Source organism: Myotis lucifugus, unplaced genomic scaffold (assembly GCF_000147115.1).
Source record: "Myotis lucifugus unplaced genomic scaffold, Myoluc2.0 scaffold_60, whole genome shotgun sequence".
In the NCBI taxonomy this organism is placed as follows: Eukaryota; Metazoa; Chordata; class Mammalia; order Chiroptera; family Vespertilionidae; genus Myotis; species Myotis lucifugus.
Genome location: NW_005871108.1, coordinates 5,190,255 through 5,204,724, shown reverse-complemented (window position 1 = coordinate 5,204,724; position 14,470 = coordinate 5,190,255). Strand labels below are relative to the sequence as shown.

At 37.7% G+C, this 14,470-nt stretch overlaps 1 protein-coding gene across 2 annotated transcripts in view; it reads left to right on the top strand.

Moving 5' to 3' along the window:
- LOC102436662 (ubiquinol-cytochrome-c reductase complex assembly factor 1) overlaps positions 1-14,470 on the top strand; it is a 109,635-nt gene that overhangs the window by 14,508 nt on the left and 80,657 nt on the right. Inside the window, exons 3-4 of one of the 2 annotated variants that reach the window (XM_006089453.3) lie at positions 8,066-8,161; positions 9,547-9,654. In XM_006089453.3, coding sequence (XP_006089515.1) covers positions 8,066-8,161; positions 9,547-9,654 — 204 coding nt within the window. The remainder of the gene's footprint in view (positions 1-8,065; positions 8,162-9,546; positions 9,655-14,470) is intronic. The other variant, XM_023754419.1, reaches the window with a different exon arrangement.

The window sequence follows — 14,470 nt, the reverse complement described above, 5'->3', positions numbered from 1 at the left end:
CCTGTGTCCATTGATCATGCTTATATGCATGCATATAAGTCCTTCGATTGATCTCTTACCCCTCCCCCCCCAACACTGCCCAGCCTTCCCGCTGTAATTTGACAGTCTGTTCGATGCTTCTCTGTATCTATCTTTTTGTTCATCAGGTTATAATGTTCTTTATTATCCATAAATGAGTGAGATCATGTGGTATTTTTCTTTCACTGCCTGGCTTATTTCACTTAGCATAATGCTCTCCAGTTACATCCATGCTGCTGCAAATGGTAAGAATTCCTTCTTTTTTATAGCAGCGTAGTATTCCATTGTGTAAATGTACCATAGTTTTCTGCTGATGGGCATTTAGGCTGTTTCCAAATCTTAGCTATTATAAATTGTGCTGCTATGAACATAGGGGTGCATATATTCTTTCTGATTGGTGTTTGTATTTTCTTGGGTTATATTCCTAGAAGTGGTATTACTGGGTCAAATGGCAGTTCCATTTTTAAAGTTTTGAGGAAACACCATACTATTTTCCACAATGGCTGCACCAGTCTGCATTCCCACCAGCAGTGGCCAATACGTCTTATTACTAGTGATGTTAACTTTGATCACTTGGTTATTAAATTGGTGTCTGTCAGGTTCCCCTACTATAAAGTTATCATTTTTCTCTTTTTAATTAGAAAGTATCTTGTGAGAAGACACTTTGAGACTATGCAAATATTCTGTTTCTGATCATACTTTTGCTCACTACGTTTACCATCCATCAGTGGTTCTTATTTTAAAATGATACATAATATTAATTAATTTAAAATTTGTGATTAAAAACATAACATTAAATTTACAATCTTAACCATTTTTAAGTGTACAGTTCAATAGTGTAGAGTATAATCACATTGTTGTACAGCAGATCTCTAGAACTTTTTCATTTTATAAAACTGAAACTCTCCATGCAATATTCTTTCCCCACTCTCTGCTTTTAGTAAACACTTTTCTACTTTCTGTTTCTATGATTTTGACTACTTTACATACTTCATGTGAATGGAATATCGAGTATTTGCTCTTTTGTGACTTATTTTGCTTAGCATAATGTCCTCAAGATTCATCCATGTTATATCATGTAACAGCCTTTTTAAAGGCTGCATAATATTCCATTATATGTATATACCACATTTTCTTTAGCTATTTATCTGTTGATGGGCATTTGGGTTGCTTCCACATCTTGGCTATTGTGAATAATGCTGTAATACATGTAAGTGTGCAAGTATTTATTTATTCCATTATTTATTTATATCAGGAGCTCATAGGTATTTATTTTCTTCTGAGTTATAATTTATTATTCTGATTATTTATTTTGTTAATCTAATTGTCCCAGTTTTGGCTATTGGGAACTCCTTCAAGTTCCTTTCTACATGCCTTCATCATTTAAAAAAATATTTTTATTGATTTGGGAGTGGGAGAGAGAGAGAGAGAGAAACATCAAGGGTGAGAGAGAATCACTGATTGGCCGCCTCCTGTACGCCCCGCCCCCTACCTGGGCATGTGCTCTGACCAGGAATCAAACTGTGCTACTGAGCCAAGTCAGCCAGGCACCTTCATCATTTTTTAACACTTCCTTATTTTCTGACACTGCAAGATATTTCAGGTTCATGTTATATTTTCTTTGCTCTAGCCTGGGATTCAACAGTTTCTCTGAAGAGCCTTGGTTCATTTTCTTGGAAAATGGTTGCTAATTGTGCATGAGCCTGTGTTATTAAATTTTACTTAGGTTTTTGAAAGCTGTGTGATATAGTCATCTGAATATATGTTCTACTGTTTAATGAACTTTACTTCTTTAAGCCTTATTGTCCTCATTTCTAATTTGGGGAAAGAAATATTATCTATTTTTGCATGTTTGTTGTGAGATAAACATAAGTAAAACACTAAGCATAAAAGTGCTGGGCATATAGGAGATCTTCAATAAGTTGTAGTAAGTAATTTTTTTTTTTGTCCTTACCCGAGGATATTTTTTCCATTGATTTTTTTTTTTTTTTTTTTTTTAGAGAGTAGAGTAGAGGGGAAGGTGGTGGGGGTTAGGGGAACATAGATGTGAAAGAGACACATCGATTGATTGCCTCTCGTTTGCACCCCCCGACTGGGCCAGGGATTGAGCCTGCAACCGAGGTAAGTGCTCTTGACTGGGAATCAAACCTGCAACCTTTTGGTCTGCTGGCTGACGCTCTAAACACTGAACCAAACCGGCCAGGGCTGTAGTAGATATGTTTGTTGCTACTTATGTTCATGCTGCTGAGATAAATTTTCTCCTCAAGGTGTAAATTGGAACTTAAAAAAAAAGTTTGTGCTAAAATTATATTAAGCAAGTTGCCACCTTTCCCTGGTCTTAGTTTCCTCATCTATGAAATGAAAAGGTTGGATTTAGATGTCTGAGATTTCTTCCAGCTTAAGTGTTGTTATTCTAAGTTACTTCTTAGTTCTTCTATTGCTTTTTCTCCAAGCTAAACAGCCTCAATTCATTTTAACCTTTCCACTAAGACCTTTTTATTCATCTCTTTGATCATTCCTGTGGTTCTTTTCTGGACCTTCTCCAGGTTGTCCTATTTAAACACACACACACACACACACACACACACAGAAAACATGAAAAACAATCTGCCTAGTTTTTATTGAGTGTCACTCCGTGCCCAGAATGGTGTTGAGCATTGGGTCAGAAAATAAAAGAAGTTTAAGATAGACTGAGCCATGGTAGAGCTTATACTTTTGCTAAAAGGACCAGGCACACCCATGGTAATCAAGAAACACTTGAGTCCTCACCTTCTTCTCTTATCCTTTTCCCTTCCTCCTTCTTTCCTTCTGGGTCTCTTCATTTTCAGAACCTTTTTGGAAGCAAAATAAAAGGGCAGAATCTTTTTTTTTTTTTTAAATATATTTTATTGATTTTCCACAGAGAGGAAGGGAGAGAGATAGAGAGTTAGAAACATCGATGAGAGAGAGAAACATCGATCAGCTGCCTCCTGCACATCCCCACCGGGGATGTGCCTACAACCCAGGCACATGCCCTCGACCGGAATCGAACCCGGGACCCTTCAGTCCGCAGGCCGACGCTCTATCCACTGAGCCAAACCGGCCTCGGCAAAAAGGGCAGAATCTTATATATTTTTTAACACGGGGCTGTCTGAAAAAGAGTTTATTTTTGAAGTTGTCTGGAACAGGTCTTTACATTTATATTATGCATTATAGTTTGTATATCTCTTTAACATACATTATTTTATTTGATTCTCAAAACAAATTTATGAGATAGGAAGAAGCTAGAAGTTTCAGCCTAAGTCTTCTGACTCAGTGATTTTCTCTTTCCATTATACCATGGCTTCCTCACCTCTGCCTTCTCACTCATCTCTCTCCTGCTCACTTTATATATATATATATATATATATATATATATATATATATATATATATATGATTGATTTCAGAGAAGAAGGGAGAGGGAGAGAAAGATAGAAACATCAATAATGAGAGAGAATCATTGGCTGCCCCCGCACACCCTACACCAGGGATTGAGACTGTTACCTGGGTGGGCATGCGCCCTGACCAGGAATGAACTGTGACCTCCCAGTGCATAGGTCAATGCTCAACCACTTAACCATACTGGCTGGGCTCCTGCTCACTTCTTAAGTCTTCTCTATGAAGGCTTTTCTGACGATTCTAGGTCATTCTTTTCCATCTCCAAATTTCTGTTGTTTACTAGTACACTGCCTATTCCATATCTTTAAGCATTTTTGTACATTTTATTGAAGTATAATAAAAACACAGAAAAAGGAATAAATCATTAGTGTACAGTTTAATGAGTTATTACAAAGTAAACATAACCAGCATCCAGATCAAGAAATAGAACCCCAGAAGCCTGCTTGATCCCCTTCTCATCACTACCCATAAACAAGGTTAACCATGGTCTTCACTTTGAACACCATGGGGTAGTTTTGCCTTTTATACATATGGTACATACTTTCTTGTGTTTGCTTTCATTCAACTTTGTTTCAGAAATTCATCCATGTTGTTTTGTGTAGTAATAGTTTATTCATTCTTATCTTATATAGTAAAAGCCTAATATGCAAATTGTCGCTTGGGCAGTCGTTTGACTGGGAGACTGGGAGTTTGACTGCTCGCTATGACATGCGCTGACCACCAGGGGATGGCCGCGCGGAACATGGTGGGTGTTGGCAGCGTGGCGCTGGCAGCGGGCGGCAGTGGAGGTGCTGCTGGCCCTGATGGGCCCTGACGAGAACGGGACCGCGGTGGGATGGTGGAGCAGGTGAGCGGGTGGTGCCAGGCCAAGGCTGGTGCGAGCAGGGGCCTGATTGCCCCGCCAATCATCCCGCAGACAGTGACCAGCGGTGGTGGCAGGGGGCGGGGCTGCTGCCCGGTTCCCAGGCATTGAGGGAGCTGGGTGGGGAGGCCCCAGTTCCGATGAATTGTCCTGCAGGCAGGATGGTGGAGCAGGTGAGGGGGTAGCGCCAGGCCAAGGCGGGGTGCCAGGTGGGGTTGTGGGGCTGTGAAGTGGGGGTGCAAGTTGGGGCCCTGATCTCTGCAGGCTACTCCGAGGGACCCCACCCGTGCACGAATTCGTGCACTGGGCCTCTAGTTGTGATATACTACCATATGGATATACCATGATTAATTTATCTATTCTCCTATTGATGGATATTTGTATTGTTTCCAGTTTGGATTTTTATTAATACTGCTGCTTTGAATACTCTTGTACCTGTTTTTTGGTGAACATATGTACACATTTCTGTTGGAGTATATGTACTTAGAAATGAAATTACTGAGTCATATAGGATGTGCATACATTCACTTTCAATACTGCCAAATAATTTTCCAAAGTGATCATACTGTTTTACACTTCCACCAACAGTGTATGAGAGTTCTAGTTGCTCTACATTCTTGCTAACCCTTTTATTGTGTGTATGGTAGGTGATCTTTATTTTTTATTTATTTATTTTTTTAATATATTTTATTGATTTTTTACAGAGAGGAAGGGAGAGAGATAGAGAGTTAGAAACATCAATGAGCGAGAAACATCGATCAGCTGCCTCTTGCACATCTCCTATTGGGGATGTGCCCGCAACCCAGGTACATGCCCTTGACCGGAATCGAACCTGGGACCTTTCAGTCCGCAGGCCGACGCTCTATCCACTGAGCCAAACCGGTTTCGGCGGTAGGTGATCTTTAAAATGTGATATTTGATTCTGTTTCATGAGTAGTGAGTCTTCTTTCTCTTCTCCACAAGTTATGAGCTTCTCGAGGATAGGGATTCTGTTTGTATTCTAAAACCTGGTAAAAGGATGGCATTTTATAGGGGTTGGATGAATGAAGCATGTAAGGATATGAAGGAAATAATAAGACATAACCATCCAGGTGGTTTCATTTGTTCATTCAACACATATTGAGTGTTACCCATGAACCATGCATTGTACTTGATCCTGATATTCTACCTAGTTCCTACTGTCATGGATCTTTTAGGTAGTAGTGATAGAAAATAAGCAAGTAAACAAATAAATATCTATACTAATAAAAGCCCTTGCGTGACGCCCTCACATCATCACAAGATGGCCGCCCCATGTCGTCACAAGATAGCTGCCCCCACGTTGTCACAAGATGGCTGCTGCAAGATGGCCGGCAGGGGAGGGCAGTTGGGGGCAACCAGGCCGGCAGGGGAGCAGTTAGGGGGTGATCAGGCTGGTAGGCAGAAGCAGTTAGGGGCAATCAGGCAGGCTGGCAGGTGAGTGTTTAGGAGCCAGCAGTCCCCGATTGTGAGAGGGATATCCCACTGCTGGTTTAGGGATTGGGCCTAAACGGGCAGTTGGACATCCCCTGAGGGTCCCAGATTGGAGAGGGTGCAGGCTGGGCTGAGGGACACCCCCCTCCAGTGCACAAATTTCATGCACCGGGCCGCTATTATAGGATAATACAACATTATTGAGGGCTTGGAAACTAGATTCTTAAATTCACTCATACTTCTACTAATTTAATGAAGTAACTTTTTCATTTCAGTGTGTTCCTTCCTAGGCTTGCCCATATGCATTCATATTTTTACCTATAATTTTATACATATTAATATGTTTTTTCATGTTGCTAAAAATAATCTAGTGTAAGTTATGGACTTTGAGTGATAATGATGTGTCTATGTAGGTTCATTGATTGTAACAGATGTACCACTCTTGTGGAGGATATTGACAATAGGGGATGTTTTGTGTATGGGGGAGAGTGGATATGTATATTGGAGTGCTCTGTACTTCCTGCTCATGTTTCTTGTGAACCTAAAACTTCTTTAAAAAATAAACTATTTAAAAAATCTCAGTGTAGCCCTAGCTGGTTTGGCTCAATGGATAGAGCGTTGGCCTGCTGATTGAGGGGTCCTGGGTTCGATTCTGGTTGGGGGCACATGCCTGGGTTGGGGCTCTATCCCCAGTAGGGGACGTGTAGGAGACAGCCGATCAATGGTTCTCTCACATCATTGATGTTTCTATCGATCTCTCCCTCTCCCTTCCTCCCTGAAATCAATAAAAACATTTAAAAAAATCTCAGTGGTTACTGGATTTTCCATTGAGTACCTTAATTTAATTAACATCTCCTTCTTTAGTAGACCTTCCCCCCAGTTTTACCCACATTCACTCTACAATGAGGATCTCTTGCATGTATTTGTTATATTAGGAATTTATTTTCAAAACTATGTTTATGGGTCTTTATTATAATAAACCAACCTAATAGTGTTGTGGTGAGGATCGAATAAGGTGATATATGTAAGGTACTTAGCATAGTACCTGGCACATGATAATAGTTATTAATTTTGCTATTATATTGCCAAAATACTTTCAAATGCAGTGTATGAACATAAAAGGAAGGCAATTCTGATCTGAACAATGATGATGGTGATGAAGGAAGCTTTTATTATTTATTGAGTATATATTTTATAAAAGGCATTTTACATATACAGTAGTCCCCCCTTATGGGGGATATGTTCCAACACCCCCTGTGGATGCCTGTAACTGCGATAGTACTGAACCCTATATATACTTTATTTTTTCCTATACATACATACATACCTATGATAATATTTAATATGTAAATTAGGCACAGTAAGAGATTAACAACAACACTAACTAATAATAAAATAGAGTGATTATAACAATATACTGTAATAAAAGTTATGTGAATGTGGTCTCTCTCAAAGTATCTTATTGTACTATATAGTCACCTTTTCTCTTAAAAGAAGCACTTTATGGTATCTCTTTGGCATATCTGAATTGCCAGCATCACTGTTCTTACGCTTTAGGGCCATTATTAAGTAAAATGAGGATCACTTGAACACAAGCACTGTGATACTGTGACAGGCTATCTGATGACCAGTATGACTAAAGGACAGATAGCATGTACAGTATGTATACACTGGACAACGGGATGATTCACGCCCTGGGTGGGATGGAGTGGAAAGGCATGAGATTGACATGCAATTTAAAACTCAAGAATTGTTTATTTATGGAATTTTCCACTTAATATATTTTGACTGCATTGACCTTTGGTAGCTAAAACCCCTGAAGGTGAAACAACTGATAAGGGAGACTATTGTATTATTTCTTTCAATCATTACAGCTGAGTTTCAGTAACTTCCTCATGGCCACCTAGCTTATAAGTGACAAAAGCAGGTTTTAAACAAAATTGACTGATGTGAAAGTCATTGGTTCCTCCCCTCCCCCCCTGTATACTGCACTGCTGCCAATGTTTAAGTAGGTATTTATTGCAGTTCCAATTCTTAGAGTTGACTCATATTTATTTAGTTCCAGGTTTCCAGGGCAGAATCCTTTTATTTAGCCAAGTATTCAACAGGTACTTATTAAGCACCTACCATATACCCGACAATATTCTTGGTGCCAATCTGGAATCCTCTTGATGACCAGATCACCAGGAACTAGGTTAAGCAAGGCTGGAAAGATTCTGTAGTCTTTACTTTAAAGTAGCTCTGCTTAGATGAACCCTGTAAGTGAATGCTCAGTGTTGCTTACATCTGTGTTGTTGTTTTTTAAACCCCCAAGGGGCCCCAGATGAGCCAGTTCTTAGCATGTGGTGGATCAGAACAGATTTCTGGAATAGACATACAGCTGAGTAGGAAGTATCACACTACAAATAAGGTGAGAATTATTAGTACTTTCTGTGTTTATAGAGTGCTTTTACATGGGTGTTCTTTGACTCTCAGCGAAACTGTTAGCTGGATGAGGCAAGGAATTTTATCCAATGCAGAAGGTTGAGGCTCAGGAAAATGAAGTGACTTGCCCAAGGTCACAAGGATGGTAAGTGACAGACCAACTGAATATTTGAACCTAAAGCTTCTGATCTCATGTCCTTTGTTTCTTACATTATACTCTTGCCTGGACAAAGCTTTAGAGCAGCGGTTCTCAACCTGTGGGTCGTGACCCTTTGGGGGTCGAACGACCCTTTCACAGGGGTCGTCTAAGACCATCGGAAAACACATATATAATTACATTACGATTCATAACAGTAGCAAAATTACAGTTATGAAGTAGCAACGAAAATAATTTTATGGTTGGGGGTCACCACAACATGAGGAACTGTATTAAAGGGTCGCGGCATTAGGAAGGTTGAGAACCACTGCTTTAGAGAAATAAGTCTTTCTGAATTTTTACATGTTAAAAATCAAGTAATACTTAACTTTTGGAGAATTTATCGATTATATAGCCTGCCCTCATTTGGAGAGGCTTAGCATTAGAACAGGTTTTCCTTGGAGTTTATTTGCAAACTTCAAGACTCATGTCTTCTGTAATCATTAATAAAATTTGTTATACTAAGAAAATGCAAAAAACATTTATCTAGTGCTTATTTGACTGCTTTCAGAGAGTATTTTTCTTTCCTTTTCCTGTTATGTCAATAAACATAGAACATTCCTCTTCTCATAATTGTTCTTTGGGAAATGTGGGGTCAAGATTTCCTTTTAGAAGTACCCTTTTTTATAGAACTTTTATTTTTTTAACAAGAATCTATCATTTCCTAGACATGGGTTCATAGGTATATGGTCATTGAGGTAAATATGTCTCGTTTTGAAATTTGGAGAGCATCTATTAGATAGAGTTTCAGATATGTTTGCATTAAGTAATAAGATGACCAGAAAAATCAGAATAAAAAATTCTAGCCCTGGCTGGTGTTGCTTAATGGTTAGAATGTCAGCTTGTGCACTGAAGGGTCATGGGTTCGATTCCCAGTCAAGGGCATGTACCTGGGTTGCAGGTTTGATCCCAGGGCCCCTATTGGGGCACATGTGGGAGGCAACCAATCAAATGTTTTTCTTCCCCTTTCCCCCATCCCATTCCCTCCCTCCTGTCCACTATCTCTAGAAATCAATGGCAAAAATATCCTCGGGTGGGGATTAACAAAAAATAAATTCTAGGTGAAAAAAAAAAAATCGAAGCAATAAAAATGCCCTTAGACCTAATGAGCAACAAAAGCATTAAAACTAATTTTTTTTGCCACTAATTTTGGTCCCTTTCTTTTGGTTAAATAGCTTTCTACTACCAAGGATTTCCCACAGCCAGTTGAGGAGAAGGTTGGCGCCTTCACGAAGATAATAGAAGCCATGGGATTCACAGGACCTTTGAAATACAGTAAATGGGTAAAGTCTTTTAAGTTCTCCTTTTTTCTTTTTGGGCTTTGTGCTTTCTGTTCCTTATAGAAAAATTTTTAAAGCTTCTGCTTTGCTTTTGTGAAATTCATACATTATTTTGAGAGCTTCAGAATGTGTTGTTATCCCCTGTCCCCTTTCTAAGTCAGATCTATACAACATGAAGGGCTGAAATGTTCCCTCTATTCCCTTAACCTGATTCCTTAGAAGTATCTCAGTAACAAGCAAGCCAATAAGACTGCCCTTTCCTTGCTACATGATATGTCATGTAGATGAGTTCTAAGGAATTACATGGGCCAGATGTTCTGATGAACAGTCTTAAGGAAACATTACTCTCTCCATATTTATGAGTGATTTTCACTAGGTCATTGTAATGACTTTCTTTAAATTTTTACTAATAAAAGCATCTTTTAAATTAACTAATAACCCCTGTGATTTATGATAATTCTTATTGTGGGGGATATTTGCTAGCTGTACCATTCCTAGTCAACTCTTGGCCTAACATGTTATCTGCTATATAGTAGTTGCTGTAAATTAATGAATATCTTCTCTGCATCAGGTGCATGCTGCCTCTCGGCTTTTTAAACAATGCCTCTAAGAATTAAAGTAATAAAACATTGGCCATTCGTTTTTTCTTATTTTCTAGTACTACCAGTTTCTCTCTACCATTATGGCAGAACTGCCTTTTGAAATTGCTAGGATGTTGGATAAGCCTAATTAGTCATAAGTTAATATATTAATCAAAGAAAGCCAATAGATGTTAGCTATTTTTTAGATAACATAGCTTTGCCCAAATTACCAGATAATGCCACTTAACAATTTTAAGAAGTTGGATTCAAATTAGAATTTCAATTTTATTAGACTTCTACTTTTAGTTTCTTCTTATAATGTTTGGTTCTCTTCCTAACGATTCTCACTGCAGCAAATATAGGCTTCTCTCTATAATTTCCCTTTTACATAAATTCTGAAAAGTGAACAGTGATTCCAGTAAGGGGCTTTGAAAATACAGAAAATAACACACATACTAGACCCTGAAGTTATGAAGCACCTCTTTAAATCATCAAAGAAATAATAGTTATGTTATGAAAGTTATCTTTTTTATATCTTAATTCTTTGACAATTTATAATCATTGATATATTTGGTAATGTTATTAACCAGAATCTTTTCCCCTATTAAAAGAAATGGTTATGATTACGGTATTTGGATTGAAAAACTTAAAATGTGTTTTGTTTGAAAATTAGAAATTAGTTAAGAGAAAAGGGAAATGAGAACAGAAAGAAGGAAAAGAAAAAAATTTATTCATTTCTTGATGATTGGGTTCCACTTGGTTGCTACTATATTCTTTGTCTAGTGTGTTTTTTAATAATTCCAGAGGGAAAGTTGGCTACCATTTGGAGGATTACTAAATCACCAGAAAAGTTCTTCACTGCTTTAGCTTAAGTTAGCCTCTGATTTTTCTTGATTCCTTTGTGACCTCAACTAAGTTTCTAATATTTGCGTTTTAAAAAATTTTTGAGATGTGGCAGTGTCCACTTGCTATAACCAATTTTAATTTGTGACATCAAAACATCAGTATGACATTCTAGTATAAGTTGGGTGGGAAAATGCAGGTATGTCTTTCCATTTTGAAAGATTATGAACCCTGAAATGTATGGCTGGACCCTTGCTTGGGATTGCACTGGTAAGATTCTTTGATTTTTGTGTTTTTACATGCCTTTGATTAGGGAGTAACATGCCGGCTCTCTGTTCACATCAGCAGTATCAACCGTTTCCCTCCCTCTTTTTCTATAATGTTTTCATGTGGAGTTCCATTTTTATTCTAGATTCATATTTAAGAATTTAAATGTAGCTTTTCCTTACCTATTTGACTATCCTGAATAACTGTTCTTTTTCATTATCTTTATGTAGCAATATCAGGTAAGACAAGGACAACATTTACCAGATTCAACTACATGTCATAGAATAGGCAGTTTCCAGATTAGCATTAAGTCAAAAAATGAATCCAATTCTGAAGTACACTGACAAACTGGAATGCATTTAGGAGTAGGCACTGAGCCATGTGAAGGCTTTAGAAACCATGTTGAATGAAGAATGGTTGAAGGAAATAAGGATGTTTAGCCTGGAAAAGGGAAGACATGATGGTTCTTCTGTGATATTTGAAGGACATTTAAAAAAAATGAAGAGACCAGTGGACAGATGATGTTTAATAAACGTTACATGAAGCAGATTTAAGGTCAATAAATAAAAATCTAACAAGAATTGTCCTCCAGTGGGATAGGTAGCTTCACAAGGTCATTGGACTTATCTGAATTGGGGCCCAGAAGGTTGACCGTGAATCAGGAATGCTGTAGAAGGAATTCCAGTACAGAATAGAAGGTTCAAATGACTTCATAGCCCCTTCCCCTAGTGTAAGCCTTTTACTAGATTTGTTTTTCATCTTGTAGTGTGGAACAAAATGCATGTTAGTGGGAGAGCTGATTTTCATTTCCTAAAGCTGTCTTAAGTGTTTTTGTTTTAATCAAGTAGACCAATGAAGTCTTCCATAGTTAGAATGAAATAAACACAAAGTCATCTGAGGACCAGAACAAGTAGTACATATTGACTGGGTGGAAATTTATTCCACCTACCTCCTTAACTTATATTAACACATGAATCTTAAAGAGGTTCTTTCCCCAAGTTGTTATTTCCAGTCCCTGTATGATGGTCTCAAGGGACTTGCTTTAGAGATTTGTCCAGGAAAATGGCTCACCCAAGTATAAAGGGTTGGCTTTGCTGTAGGAAAAATGAGGAACTATAAAATACTCCTGATTGCCACAGTATAAGCACTGTATAAATACCTGGCCAATCTGGTGAAGTCTTCATTATTTGTAATGAATGCTTTCTTCATGAACATGTTGTGGGGGGAAACCTTCTCAAGGAAAGATTTGGGCCTTGGACAAAAGTCTGCCTTTCCTTGGGCAGGGTGATTAATTATGAACCCAGAGGACTCTCTATATATAAGAATCTGAAGGGAACTGCAGAGTTTTAAAAAATCAAGAAATAGCTATTAGGAATTTTACTTAAAATTATGTGTTTATAGTTGAATAGGCCATAAGTCTATGAAAGCAGGAGTTTTTGATGTTTTTTGTTTGTTTGTTTGTTTTTTTACTGCTCTATTCCCAGCATCCAAATCAGTGTCAGGCATTGAGTTAGATACTCAATAAATTATTTGTCAAATGAAGTGAAGAGCTAACAGGTGTCCTAAACTCCCTGTTTCAAGGATAGGAGTAGGCCTGTCAAGGCCAAAGTATTAGGATAATGATATCATTAGGATATCATTAGTTTGGTGATGGCAAGGACCATTGCTTCCTAAAATATATTCTGTGTCAGATGATACTTCCAAGAACCTGAAGGTGTTAATGAAGTTAAATAGGTTTGAGTTTAGCCTACTAATGTGAGTCACTGATTCATTTGCAAATGTTGAATCAAATTTGCATTCTTGGGAGAAATACCACTTGATACTGATGTATTGTCCTTTTTAAATATTGATGTATTCTATTTGTTGATACTTTGTTGAGGACTTTGTAGCTTCATTCATGAAGGCTCTGGTTTTATAGTTTTGGTTTTGCTATCAGAGTTCTATTGGTCTCATAGAATGAGCTGGGAAGTGTTCTTTCCTCTTGTTTTTTGAAGAGTGTGTAGATTTGATATCTTTAGATGTTTGGTAAAATCCTGCAGTGAAGTCTGAGCCTCAAGCTTTCTTTGTGGGAAAGTGTTTTTGTCTCTCCCCCCCCAAATCCAAGTACTTTGTAGATACAGGACTATTCATGTTATTTTTATTTTATTTTAGCGAGCTTTGTTTGGTAGCTTGTATATTTCAAAGAATTTGTTCCTTTCATCTAGGTAATCAAATATATTGACCTAAAGTTTTTCCTAATATTCCCTTATTATTATATTAATATCTTTAGGATTTGTGATGTCCCCTCTGATTCCTGATGTTGGTAATTTATATCTTTTTTTTTCTTTACCAGTCTGACTAAAGTTTTATTAATTTTACTGATATTTAAGAACCAGCTTTGGCTTCTTTGACTTTCTATATTATTTTTCTGTTTTCAATTTTATTGATTTCTGCTCTTACTCTTTATTATATCTTTATTTCTGCTTGCTTTTAGGTTTAATTTGCTCGGGCTTTGTTTAATTGTGGGCTTCCAATTCTGATTTACTCCTTACATAGGTATATAGATGTCTGCTTGTTAACATGTTCTGTTTCATTTTCCCTTATATGAGCTTTAGATTAAACACCTTGAAATCATGACCGTCCTCAAATTAGCAAATTAAAAATATCTTAATCAGAGACATAATCTTTCCTTAACTTATTATGGGTATTCTGCCCATCAGAGACTGTTGTTTTGATTCTAGAGAGTATAGAGAAAATGAAGATTACATAGTATTGGATATATAATATATCCTTGGTGACTTTGAACCTTAGTAACATACCTCTACTAAAATTCTAAATTGGTTTTTCTTTAGTTGCTATGTCATTCTCAATTTGTGCATATTTTTTTAGTCTGTGCATATTTGAGTTTATAATTTCCTCTGTCATATTAAGAATAAATAAGCTTTACCCTGGCCATATGGCTTAGTGGGTTGGCACCATCCCATGCACCAAAAGATTGCTGGTTCAATATGTGGTCAGGTCACATGCGCGAATTGTGGGCTTTGATTCCTGGAGGGGGCATGCAGGAGGCAGCCAATCCACGGTGTGTCTCATCATCGATGTTTCTTCTCTTCCCCTTTAAACCTATCTATATCCTATCTAATAAAAGA